The 13,871-nt window shown below is 43.4% G+C and overlaps 1 protein-coding gene across 1 annotated transcript; it reads left to right on the forward strand.

Annotated features, from left to right (window-relative positions):
• Positions 1 to 4,703: 4,703 nt before the first annotated feature.
• On the forward strand, positions 4,704 to 11,994 carry RPS15A (ribosomal protein S15a). Its single transcript, XM_080830257.1, has 5 exons — positions 4,704 to 4,793; positions 5,828 to 5,965; positions 6,601 to 6,680; positions 10,560 to 10,645; positions 11,861 to 11,994. Exons 2-5 carry the CDS (start codon positions 5,833 to 5,835, stop codon positions 11,952 to 11,954), a joined length of 393 nt encoding a protein of 130 aa, XP_080686383.1. The 5' UTR covers positions 4,704 to 4,793; positions 5,828 to 5,832; the 3' UTR covers positions 11,955 to 11,994.
• Positions 11,995 to 13,871: the final 1,877 nt, after the last annotated feature.

The following is a 13,871-nucleotide window of genomic DNA, read 5'->3' on the forward strand; positions in this document are numbered from 1 at the left end:
TTCTCCAACTTCAGCCCAGCTAAGATTTTGATTCCTCTTTACATGATTCCATTCCCTCCTAGCTCTTGAAGCTGTTATAAGCCTAGAATATCTACTGCCTACACACCCTTCTTAATATTTTGGGATCAGGCAGTCCTAGATTCAAACCCCATTAAGTAATTTATCCAGTAGTTTAAACAAGAAACCACTTTTTTGCTTTGCCCTTCTTTTTCTTTCTTTCTTTTTTTTTTTTTTTTTGAGGATTATTCATTTGAGAGAGTGAGTGAAAGCGAGAGTGGGGGAAGGGGCAAAAGAAGAGAGAGACTCTCCAGCAGACTCCCTGCTGAGCACAGAGCCTGATGTGGGGTTTGATCTTTACTTTGACTGTGACTGTGGTCCAAGCTGAAATCAAGAGTCAGATGCCCGACCGACTGAGCCACCCAGGTGATCTTTTTTTTTTTTTTTAAGATTTTATTTATACATTTGACAGAGAGTGAGAACGCATGCAGGCAGAACAGCAGGCAGAGGAAGAGGGAGAAGCAGGCTCCCTACCAAGCAGAGAGCTTGATGCAGGGCTTGATCCCAGGACCCCGGGATCATGGACTGAGCCAAAGGCAGACGCTCAACTGACTGAGCCACCCAGTTGCCCCTGACTTTTTAAATTGAGATTGTATTAAGTTAGTTTCAGACTGAGTTTTCTCATTTGTGAAATGGGGGTAAAAGTAAAGATCTCACAGGGGCATTATACATTTGTTTTGAGGATCCTATGAGTACATCTCGTGGAAGCATATAGCAGGCATGAATTGGTAGTGTTAGTACCATTCTGGACACAGATCAAATGGCACTTCTGTGAAATCTTTAGCAACTTCCCAGGCCAATGCTGCATCCCCACAGCACTTCATAATGGCATCCCATATAGCAAGCTTGCCTGGTATTTTATTCTTACTTAGAGGTCTGTTTTCCCTGTTGGGATTTGAACCTCTTAAGGTCAGAAACATGTCTTTGTCCCCTCATGGTCTAGTGCAACACAGGGCACATGGAAGACACTCAGATGTTGAAAAAGGGGATGGTGCTATTTTTCTATTTATGTACAGGAAGGCTCTTGAAGGAAAGTGGGTTAACTCCCCACTGTTGCTAATGCCCTAAGTTAAGGTGAACTTCATATTTTTAGTAAACAAGACAAGTATGCAGAAAATCAGTTAATCAAAATAATTTTCATTTAAAAAGTAAATAGGAGGGGCACCTGCATGGCTCAGTCAGTGAAGCATCTGCCTTCTGCTCAGGTCATGATCCCGGAGTTCTGGGATTGAGCCCCACATCAGGTTCCTTGCTTAGCCGGGAGCCTGCTTCTCCCTCTGCCTGCTGCTCCCCCTGCTTGTGCTCTCTCTTTCTCTCTCTCTGGCAAATAAATAAATAAAATCTTTAAAAAAAAAAAAAGCAAATAGGAAAAAAGAAACAGGGCACCTGGGTGGCTCAGTTGCTTAAGCATCCAACTCTTGATTTTGGCTCAGGTCATGATCTCATGGTTTTGAGATCCAGCCCCAAGTCAGGCTTCAGGCTGGGCATGGAGCCTGCTTAAGATTCTTCTAGGGGCGCCTGGGTGGCTCAGTCGTTAAGTGTCTGCCTTCGGCTCAGGTCATGATCCCAGGATCCTGGGATCGAGCCCCGCATTGGGCTCTCCGCTCCACGGGAAGCCTGCTTCTCCCTCTCCCACTCTCCCTGCTTGTGTTCCCTCTCTCGCTGTGTCTCTGTCAAATAAATAAATAAAATCTTAAAAAAAAAAAAAAAGATTGTCTCTTCTCCTTGATGTAACTGGCTGATGGGATTAAGGAGGGCATGTGATGTAATGAGCACTGGGTGTCATGCAACTGATGAATCACTGAACTCTACCTCTGAAACAAATAATATACTGTATGTTAATTAATTGTATTTAAATAAAAAATAAAAAAGATTCTTTCCCTCTGCCCCTCCTCCTTCCCCTTCTCTTAAAAAAAGGGGGGGGCGCCTAGGTGGCTCTAGGCGTCTGCCTTCAGCTCAGATCATGATCCCAGAGTCCTGGGATGGAGCCTTGCGTTGGGCTCCCTGCTCAGCGGGAAGCCTGCTTCTCCCTCCCCGACTCTCACTGCTTGTGTCTCTCACTGTCTCTCTCTCTGTCAAATAAATAAAATCTTTAAAAATAAATATATAAATAAGCCAACGGTCCTTTTGTAATGTAAATTTTTAAAAAGATTTTATTTATTCATTTGACAGAGAGAGAGAGAGACAGAAAGAGCACAAGCAGGGGCAGAGGCAGAGGGAGAAGCACACGCTGTGCTGAGCTGGGAGCCTGACATGGGGCTTGATCCCAGGACCTGGAGATCATGACTCAAGCTGAAGGCAGACACTTAACCATCTGAGCCACACAGGCGCCCCTGTAATGTAAATTATAACCAGAGAATTCTATACCCTGGAGATGTACAGAGAGTTTTACTTTCCTAAAGTTCATTTAGGCAATCTCTACACCCAGCTTGGGACTTGAACTCCCAACCCCCCAGGTCAAGAGTCACATGTTCTACCAGCTGAGCCAGCGAGGCACCCCTCAAGGTTCACTTAGGATCTGAGAAGTGGTAGGGGTGTGGTGGGGTGAGAGACTACACCAATAACTAATGTTGATTGAGCCCTCACTCTGCCAGGTTTTGTGTTAATTTCTTTATTAATTTTTTTTCTTATTGAAGTACAGTTTTACAATGTTATATTAGTTTGAGGTATACAACATAGCGAATCAGCAATTCTGTACATTACACAGTATTCACCACTGCAAGTGTAGTTACTGTCACCATATGACATTATTATAATGTGTTAACCTCTTATATGAATTACTTCATCTATCCTCACAGCAACTTCAAGTGATTGTGAGCATCATTCTCATTTTACAGATGGGGAGACTGATTTGCTCACTCATTTATTCATCAAATCCATATGAAGGGCCTACTGTATACCAGATAATTTTTCTAGAAGCTGTGAGTACAGCCATGAACAATACTGACCAAATCTGTCCTTGCTTGGAACCTAATGGAGACAGGTAAATATACTTCCAATATTTCAGGTTGTAAGTGCTATGGAGAAAACTTAAGCAGGACAATGGAGTTAGGGAGAATGGGGAGAAGGCTCTATGAGTGAGTGTGTAACTGAGTAAAAGAGCTGAGGGAAGTCAGGAAGCAAGTTTCCTGGCAAACTGGAGAAATGTTCAAGTTAGAAGGAAAAGCAAGCGCAAAGGCCCTGAGGTGGAGTATTCTTAGAGTGTTCAAAGAAAAGCGAGCTAGGGGAGAATGGTGGGGAATGGTCTGGTGTGCCGGTGCTAAGAGACAGGTGTGCATATCGCGGAGGACCTTAGCTTTCGTATGGAATTTGGATTTGGATGAGGGTAATGGGAGCCCTTGGAGAGTGTGTGATCTGACTTAGGTTTCAAAAGGTCATTCTGGCTACCATGTGGGAAAAACGGGTGGTCAAGGGTGAAAGCAGCAAGGTAAGGAGACTATTGCAAGTATTTCGGATATTAGGTAACTAGCCTCAGGTCACTCAGCTCCACAGAGGGCTGAGCTAGAATTTACTCCCGTCCAGGGTATCAGAACCTGGCTTCAAGTAATAGCTAAAACTCCTTGTTGTTTCCAGTATCAAAATACATTGAGTGTTTTCTACATGTCAGACACTGTGCAAGCCCTTTGCCCCATTATCTCATCTGATCTTGGCAATCACTTTTTTAAAAAAGTAGGTTCCATGCCCAGTGTGGAGCCCAATGCCGGCCTTGAACTCACCATGCTGAGTTCATGACCTAAACTGAGATCAAGAGTCCCACGCTGAACAAACTGAGCCACCCAGGCGCCCCCCCCAATAACTTTTAAGAGTAAGTATTATCATTATTATTATTAACCCCCCTCCCTCCATTTACATGTAGGGAAGGTTCAGAGAAGATAAGAGAGTTACCAAAATTAGTTCTTATCTGGGTGCATTATTGTAGTTAAAAACTACTGGCTCAGAATCCTGAGTGTTTATTTTGAAACATTTGCAGCTTCTTCCAAACTGTATCCCGGAAGGAGAAAGAATCCTTTTGGAACCGCAGTTATAAGAGTTACGGAGAGTCTGGGCAGCTGGGTGGCTCAGTCGATTGGGTGTCTGCCTTCAACTCAGGTCATGATCCCTGAGTCCTGGCATCCAGCCCCAGGGCTCCCTGCTTGGTGGGGAACGTGCTTCTCCCTCCGCCCTCACCGGCGCTCCTGCCCCCGCTCTCTCTCAAATAAATAATCTTAAAAAAAAAAAAAAAAAAGAGAGAGAGTCATAAAGGAAGTACAGAATTAAAAATATATTTTTGACTTTGAAGAAATAATCTATACACAGATTTGAAAAAACAAACCAAAATTGTGTGGGGGAGAAAAGCAAGTCTCAGTTCCTAAAACGCCCCCTGCAAAGGCAGTTATCGATTTGTGCGGGTCCTTTGAGACCCGCAACTATAAAAACCCAAATATAAAAATTTATTCTAAATGGTAAACGCTTATTACAACCGAAATTAGCAAATATCTAGGCTCTTTTCAGTTTCATTTTTACAGATTTAGTACCAGAAGGAAGTTAACCTCTCTTTTTCCCTTGGTCTCTCCTGGAGCGGTTGATTCTATCGACTCTCTACCTCTCACCCCTTAAGAGGCTCCGCCCCTTCATCCGCCTTCTTCCACCAGGCGAAATATTTTTTTGGCCCTTGAAAGTCTCGCGATAGGCCACCCGCTTCCCATAACTCCGTGCGCTCGCCCCTCCCGTCCTCTTTCCGCCATCTTTCTTTGCCGGTGAGTGTCTGTCTCTGAGGGGCTCAACATTATCCGTTGGCTATCTGGGCCATCCTGCGGTCTGAGCCTCCATTGCGGTGCTCTCTGATGTTGCCAGGGTCCTTTTGGGCCGAGGATTCTGCCCTTGCGGGGGTTTGAGCAGACGTAGGGGAGAGTCATGCCCGTCCGCCCCACGCTCTGCATTTTGGGGAGGCCGGCCTGTGAAGCGCAGGCCGCAGCACTGGCGGGAACCAGAGCGCTGTCGACCGTTCGGAGAGGCGGTAGCCCCAAATTGGAGGCTGCAGGACCTCCTCTCAGTGGTTGAGGCAGCACCTTGCCTCGGGAGTGGGGACCCCGATGGTCTGTGCAGCTTCCCATTACTGCCGCCGTTCTGTAAACTTGCTTAGGATGCCGAGGCCACTTAGCAGGGAAGACTGCATTCTGCCTGGGATGGCAGCTTGCTGGGAACTAACCTGGGTCTTGTGGGCTCCAGGGTTTCCTTTGATACTTGATTGGGCTTGAGGAAGCAGGTTGGATTCTTAGAGTTGGAGCTTGAAGCATGCTTTGGTCTCCATCCTTTTTCTCCCAGCGTTACTAGAGTGTCTTGGATTTGGTGTCCATTAGGGTGGAGTCGAGTCCTGTGCACGTAAAAAGTTCTCCTTGCCACTGTGGTACAGTTGCCGTCGGGGCACGATTGTCGTTGGCTCAAGAACGGGCGTTTTATTAGTTGTGTTAGTGACAGTGGTGTCCTTTGGACAAGGCTGACATTGCGTTGCTTAACTTAGAGGGACAACGTTAATAGTACAGGTGCTGCCGGATTTGAGAAGTTGGGAAAACGTGCCCGGTGATTCTCAGGCCCCCGTTTTGAATAACCGACCGACGGTAGTAGCTTATATTGTTTTGGCAGCTGCCATTGCGCTCAGGGACATGCCTGCTTAGAGATAGGAAAACTTCATGATAGAGGCAGAAAGGAAAGGAGGTGTTCGCACTGGGATGATTGGGTGCCTTTTGAGGTTGAGAATGCCGGTAAAACACTTTCTTCTTTCCCTGAACAGCCACAATGGTGCGCATGAATGTCCTGGCAGATGCTCTCAAGAGCATCAACAATGCTGAAAAGAGAGGCAAACGCCAGGTTCTTATTAGGCCGTGCTCCAAAGTCATCGTCCGGTTTCTCACTGTGATGATGAAGCATGGTAAGTGTGTTGCTGTGTCTTGTGTTTTCATGGGAGGATATTAAAGGAATCAGTTTTGTAGAAATGAAGTATGCAGGAGAGGACTGGGAAGATTGGGGGGGGCAGCGATGGCAGTCAGACTGGGGTACTAAGGCAGGTGAATTTGGCTGTAGGCGGGATAGCTTGGACAGAAGCTATTCAGGAAGCACCAGGGAAGTTAGGACTGTTGAAGGGAGGAGGAAGTTTGTGACTGTTGCTCTGCTAGTAGTTTGAGAGCTAACCTGGCCGCCTTTTGTGTATACTGTGGCTGCAACATGCCATTGAACATGTCCTGATCTCTTCGAAGGGCTTTGGGATGGAAAGGAGAATTGTTCTATGTCTTGGGCACAAAGCAGCTTTTGGGGGTAGCAAGGGGAAAATAATCCCCCTGTTAGAATTGCAGAGGGGGTGCTTTTTGGGTGTTGGCCCCCAAGTTTAAAATACTAGGCTATACAAATTTTGGTTTGGAGCAACTGTTTTTGCCTAAACCGATTAGAGAAACAGTCACTGAGATGATGTGAAAGCGTCTAGTAGGCAAAGTGGGAATACTACAGCATAAATACTTAGGTCTCTGAAATTTCTATCTGCCCTTTAATACAGCCATTTATGTTCTGTAGGTTACATTGGCGAATTTGAAATCATTGATGATCACAGAGCGGGGAAGATTGTTGTGAACCTCACAGGCAGGTTGAACAAGGTAAGAATTGTTTATTTTCCACATAGAAGAGTCTTCTTAAGAATTATCGTTCATGGTGTTAAACATGTTGTAATTTCCCTTGCAAAACCAAATTAGTGGTGTGCTTGCTCTATCTGGGTAAAAAAAAAAAAGGGAGTTGATTAAAATCACTAATTTTATATCACATTTTAATTGATTTGTTGTCCAGGATTGTATTTGCTCCAGATTGTTAGTTGACATTCTAATGTTTGTGGAGTATGGGCTATCTGAGGGGAGTTGCTGTAGGGTGGGGTGAAAGGATTTTGTTTGAATACTGGATGGTCTGCTGCTCACCCACTGGCTTGAACTTGTGATGTGGCAGGGCAGCGGGGGGCCTTTAATCCTATCTGTAAATAACTTCGTTCCTTCTCTTGGTGATTTTATGTTGTGTTTTTTGAACTGAATGTGGTTCTCTAACAATATTAATACTTACATTTTTGCTGTTGTGGGCTGTATTGCTGTCTGTATGGGAGTTTTGTACTCCCTTTCAGTTTGACTTGTCAGCATAACCTAGTGGAACTGTTTGATCTATTGACTTCGTGCCTAAACTTACTGCATGTATTTTGGGGCTAGATGTCTCTAACAAGTTAGGGTCCCTGAATTGCTCCCCTGCTTTTTGTGTTCAGGTTTCTAGCTTTCAGATTTACATGGAGCCTGACATCCTGTGGTCCAACACACATGAGGGGAAAACAGGCCCAGAAATGAGTCGTGGTTAGTGGCAGGGGCCAGATTGATTGGTAAGGTTATTCTCTGGTCCACCAATTTGTTTTACAAAGTTGCTTCCCTGTATAGTGAACTTTGTTGATGTGCGGATTGATACCTAATGTTAGATGAAAACTACTGGGTGTGAAGTTTTTCTGAGGGATTAGAAGAGTTTTCAGGTAAATTATGAGACTGTGTTTTGTCTTGTTCTAGTTGTTACCTGTTAGACTCCAACCCCAAAATAGAATTTGAATTCACCCTTGTTTGTCACTCTGACCCTCACAGTGTGTTCTTGAAGTAGAAAAGGATGTGGGTTTTTTTTTGTTTTTTAAGATTTTACTTATTTATTTGACAGAGATCACAAGTAGGCAGAGAGAGGGGGAAGCAGGCTCCCCGCTGAGCAGAGAGCCCGATGTGGGGCTCGATCCCAGGACCCTGAGATCATGACCTGAGCTGAAGGCAGAGGCTTTAACCCACTGAGCCACCCAGGTGCCCCGAAAAGGATGTGTTTTTTCCCAATTTTAGGAGTTGAGATGCTGAGATAGGAGTTATCCTCAAGGTCTCCCAACTAGTTGGTAACCAGTGGGGGAGCTGGTTCCAGTATGTAGTTGATAGAACATCTTAAATCTGTCCTGTGGAAGTTTGACTTGATGTTTAAAAAAAAAACACCCACAAAACCCAAAAAACTTAAGTTGGGTAAGTCATGTGCACCCATTCAACTATATGTAAAACATGAGAAAAAGTTGAGCAGAGTATTTCTCAAGTGGAAATCCTTTATGGGCATCCTTGTTCTGTGGTAAAGTAATTTGAAATAATCTGGCTAAGAGGTAGTTGAAATCCAGACCCTGCTCCTTAGCTGTCTCCCCCTCTCACCCCCCACACGCAGATTTTATTTATTTGAGAGGAGAGAGAGTGAGGGGGTTGGGTAGAGGCAGAGGGCAGAGGGAGAAGCAGGCTCTCTGCTGAGCAGAGAGCCCAACTCTGGGCTCCATCTCAGGTGACCTGAGTCAAAGGCAGATGCTCAGCGAACTGAGCCACCCAGGCACCCCTAGCCGTTTGACTTTGGTTGGCCAGAACAAATTTCAGTTTTCAGTTTCTCTAAAGTTGAGTTTCCCTCCTTTGTAGGACACTGTTTCCTCAGTTACCTTCATGCAGGAGATGGATATACCCCATACTGTGGAAATTTAGTGGTGCTGAGAAGTAAGGTAGTGTTAGAAGTTAGATAAGAATTCTGGTTTGGGAAAGGTTTAATTCTATTAGCTGAGTGAGGGATTTTGCTGGAATAAATAAAAGCCCGGGTGTGGTGGAGTGGAGGCCTCAGAAAGTACCATTTAGCTTGCTTGGAGAAAGGACTGCATTTCCCTATTTCTACATCTGTATTGTGGGATTGCCTTTGACAATTAAGTGACACCATAGCTGTTAAGATCATGTTATGAAAAGGAGAGCCTGAGTGGGCCTCCTGACTTAGGGGATTTGGGCCATTTTCAGTTGCTTTGGGTTCAGATCTGCCTGTGGACGTCTTAACTGTTTTAAAGATTTGAGTAAGTTCTAACTTCATAGTCTCCTGTTAGGCATTTTGGGACTTATGTGAATGTGGGCACACAAGTGTCTCATACCTGCTTTCTTCTCTGGAGTTTACACTTCAGTGGTACTAATCCTGAGTGTTTTCACAAGGTCCATTTCTGGTATATAAGTAGCAGGAACCTTTATGCATTGATACTTTTGAAGTATATTAGTGATTTGTAGAGTGTAGGGCTGTGGCGGGGTGTCATGTTTATCTCTAATGAAGGAGTCTTTTGATTCCCTTGGCTTTGACTTTGTAAACCCAGTTGATCTAGTCAGAGACTTTGAATGAGACTAGAGTAAGTACAGATAGCCTGTTGGTAGATGTTTGAACATTTATTGTGTTTTAGGCTTTTCGTATAATTCAGTGATTAGAGTGAGTACTTCGGCTATTATGGAGAGTTCTCACATTGGAAGATACTTGTTGCTTTGTCCCAGTAGCAAACAGGTAGGATAACTAAGAATCTGCTCCTTCTGCCTTTCACCCATTTTTGCCAGATTAGTTTGGAAAATTTGGCCTGGGGTTGTAACTGTATCGTGGTAGTTTGCTGATGAGGAATACCAGCCAATTCTTAGATTTTAGTTTAGTGTCTGTAGAATTTGCTTTTTAAAAATTCTAATACTTTGAGTACTTTGCATTTTTGGCTTATGAGTGAAGGATTTGAGACACTCCACATTCATTTCAGGCTTACTGTGTAAAAAAAAGTTTGACTACAGTTTTGTCGAAGGCTTGGTATCTTACCTCCTTAAAATCTGGCCGTTTGTCTTGGGACAGCTCCCTAGCTCATAGAGATACACACTGTGAACCTGACCTTTCCATGCATTGCCCTGTGTTCTCCCTCCTCTTTTGACTTTTCATTTATTTATATTTTTAAATTTGAAGATTTTATTTATTTGACAGCACAAGTAGGGGGATCAGCAGGCAGAGAGGGAGAATCTGGCTCTCAGCTGACAAGGGGGCTTGATCCTATCACCGTGGGATCAGGACCTGAGGCGAAGGCAGACGCTTAGCCAGCTTAGCCAACCCAGGCGCGCCTACTGTTGACTTTTTTTTTTTCTTTTTGCATATTTAAAAAAATTATTTGAATTCAAGTAGCCAAGGTAGAGTACATCATTGGTTCAGTGATTCAGTAGTTCAATATAACACGCAGTGCTCATCACATCATGTGTGACTTTCTAAGTACTTTCCTTTCCCTAGGCAGGCATAATCCTATTTCAGTATATTTTTCTTTCTTTCTTTTCTTTTTTTTTTTAAGATTTTATTTATTTATTTGATAGGTCACAAGTAGGCAGAGAGGTAGGCGGGGGAGGAGGGGACGCAGACTCTCCACTGAGTGAAGAGCCCGATGTGGGGCTTGATCTCAGGACCATGAGACTATGACCTGAGCTGAAGGCAGAGGCCCAACTCACTGAGCCACTCAGGCGCCCCTCAGTATATTTTTCAAATGACATTTATATCAAGGTGGCACAGAATAGTTACCCATGAAATGTTGATTTGGCTGGTTTGTATACTATTCAGATGTAAATGCTGTTTGTGTACTAAGGTTTTCTGTTACTGCTAAGACGTGAACAGTGTTTTCTGTTATGCTTTTACAGTGTGGAGTGATCAGCCCCAGATTTGATGTACAACTGAAAGATCTAGAAAAATGGCAGAATAACCTGCTCCCGTCCCGCCAGTTTGGGTGAGTCAGTTTTCCTCATTTAAAAGAAATTAATGCTAAAGATTGCTATCTGTGTAGTTTGACTTGAGCTGAGTTTTTGTTTGTTGGGTTTTTACTGTTACAGTAGTAATTGTCTCCATCTCCAACCATCTTAATTCAAGGATTAGTTCTTAGGTGTTCATGTACTAGGCTTCAGGTTCTGAGAGACCTGTGAGAGTCCAGGCTAACTGAGAGACAGCAGATTTATGTCCTCTTTAATGTCTGCTCTTTTGGCTCAGTGCTTATAGTTGATGCTATATGTTCATTGTGATCCCGTTGTATGGTTGGAATCACTTCTGAACCCTAGGCCTCTGGAGAAACTCAATTTCTTCATTCTTGGTAAGAGTTGGAGTTCACATCCTTGGTTTTCTACCTTAAAGCTGTGAGGCCTTGGGTATCTCATGGCCTTGGTTTCTTCATATCATTTACATATTGATATTTACATATCATTTTTATCTGTAGAAATGGTAATAATTCTTATATTATGTGGTTTAATTCTGGTAAAGAACGTTAGTATCTGACACAACACAGTAAGTGTTTATCTGTTTGTGGTTAAGAAGTTAACCCCCCCACCCCAATCATATGGTTGGTGATGTGGTTGAATTTACTCCCACTTCATAGTTACGTTGTTACAGGTATAGTGTTATGAGTGAGTCATTTTTGATTGTACTTACGATACTGATTTTAATGCCTCAGAGTTGGCATACCACCTTAGGTGTCTTACCTTGATCCCTATGAGGTAGCCAGGCCAAATGTCATTTCCATTGTCCATCTGACTGTCTCTTTACAGGTAGCTTGCCTGTGATCATATAAGTGGCAGAAACAATTGAGTCAAGTTTATATCAACACTTTATTGCTTTAAACTCTGTCTCCTTACCTGCAAACAGAAAGTGACATTTTGAGGTTAAAGGAGTTGTCTTTATTTTCTGTTAAGCTTAACTGTTGTTTCTCAGTGTTAGCCCAGGGCAGGGCTGTGAGTGTGTTGTGTAGCTGAGGTCTTCGGATTTGGGTCTTTGGCTTCCAGGAGCCATGCCTGCACTGCCAGCCTGAGTAGGCAGCATTAGTCTCTGCGTCCTATTATGGGAAAGCGTCTTAAGCACTTAGGAATGTTGGTCTTTTTCTGTACGAGAAAGCCGCTCTGTGTTGAACTATTTTTAGGAAAAACTCACCAGCATTTTCTTTTTTAACTCTCCATAGTTTCATTGTACTGACAACTTCAGCTGGCATCATGGACCATGAAGAAGCAAGACGAAAACACACAGGAGGGAAAATCCTGGGATTCTTTTTCTAGGGATGTAATACATACGTGCAAATAAAATGCCTCAATGGACTCTGGTGCTTCACTCGGTCGTTTTGAACTTTACAGCAGAGTTAGCAAGAGCGTCTGGAGCAGTATGCAGCCTTTGTGTTAATTGAGGAATGCTGTTTCCCTGAAGTGAAGGAGGAGGAAGTATTGACTTGTGCTAACTCACACCATCATGCTCATGGCTCGCCAGAGGAGATTGTATCTAGCCCTGGACGGCTGAATCTGGCTTGGGGTCCAGGTGGTGATGCTTTCCCTTCTGGAGTCTTAGATTAACTCTGGAAGGAGTGGTGCCTTTCCTGTTTTTAGCCTGACAGTACACTTTTCATGCACTGTTGTTAACTGCCCAAAAAATATGACCTGGCTATAGAACTGTGTAAGTGTTCATAAGGAAGCAGGCAGGAAACAATTAGAGCCCACAGATCACTAAGATGCATCTCAGTAAATTTGGATGGCGTATTAGTAACATTTTAGTAATATGTGTAAGATGTCAGTTAGAAAAATGAAACCTCTTTTAAAAACTAGTTTTCACTGTAAACCTGTCACAAATATATTCATGGAATTGAGAAGAATTAGTTTGCTGGGCCACTTCACCTGAGGGATGCTTGTAATGAACTCAACCACTGAAGAGGGGAGGGCAGTTTCGGTGAGCTTCTGTGGGCTCCACTGCCCTTCTGTAAGCCTTGCTGTCCAGTAATGGAACAAGAGCCCCATGTATGCTCTAACCTTAGAGTGGCTATATAAAACTATTAAACAGTTGGATTGGTTTTTTTTAATAACAATGTTCAAAATGATAGACTTTCAACATGTAGTTGCTAATAAGATAATGGAATTTTACTCTTTGTAATAAGTCTCTGAAACTATGTATACTAGACATTTATTTACACTTAAAGCACGTTTTAATTGGGACTAGCCACTTCATAGCTGCATGTAGCTGGTGTTCATGTTGGACAGGTTAGAATTGATTCTTGGAAGGTCTGAGTCTGGCCAAGGAGAAGGGAAGCTTGGATGAGAGCCTAGATATGTCATTGTGCACCTGGTCAGCTAAATTTGCCAGGCAGGGGAGTAGGATGAATGGGGCAGCTCACAGCCTTATAAAAAAGACAGCAACTACTCTGTCTTTTAGTCGAGTGAGGCAAAGTTAAAAAAAGACTGCCAGATTGTAGCCCTGATTCCAGGAAGTCTAACGTCGAACAGGATGTGAGGTACTAAAAGCTGTCGGATATATAGGTTTGATACGTATTTTTTTCCCTTTTCAGAAAAGGACACTTTTCACTGATTTGATTGTTTTGATTACTCATCTAGAAGACTTACTTTCTGGTAGGTCAGACAGTTTTTAACACTCTGGTATCTCAGTCTAAGTAGGGATGTTAAAGTAGCACTACCCTGGTTGTAAGGTCCTCTCTGGCATGAGACAACTTCTGTGGGACTCCCCGTGTTAGGTAAAAAGAGAGAAATTACTCCATGGTGATGCTCAATGAGAGCACATTTGAAATAGCCCAGGATTGGGGCATGGCAGGCATTCAGTAATGTAACTTTCTGAAACGGGTTACTCTAAGATATGGAAATGCCACAGACTAGGCTAGGAATGCCAAGACTGGCCTTAGAGGTGTAAGACATGGCCCTGATTAGTAGGCCTCACTTGGTAAAATGTTAGAAGAAAGCCAGTAGACAGGAGTCTGGGTTTGGCGCTCTATTATTTGGATGACCATGCATAATTAACGTGGGCTTTAGGGGTTTAGCAGACCAGAAATTAAGTTTGCTTTTCTGCTAAGTAGCTTTGATTTCCTCGTCTGCATAATGGGAATAATAGAAAACCTACTTAATAGTTAGGGGAAAGATGAGATTATGTAAAGTACAGTTAATTAGCACTTGACAGTCATATATGCAGTTGAATTTATCATG

Source organism: Martes martes (genome assembly GCF_963455335.1).
Source record: "Martes martes genome assembly, chromosome: 18".
NCBI classification, from domain to species: domain Eukaryota; kingdom Metazoa; phylum Chordata; class Mammalia; order Carnivora; family Mustelidae; genus Martes; species Martes martes.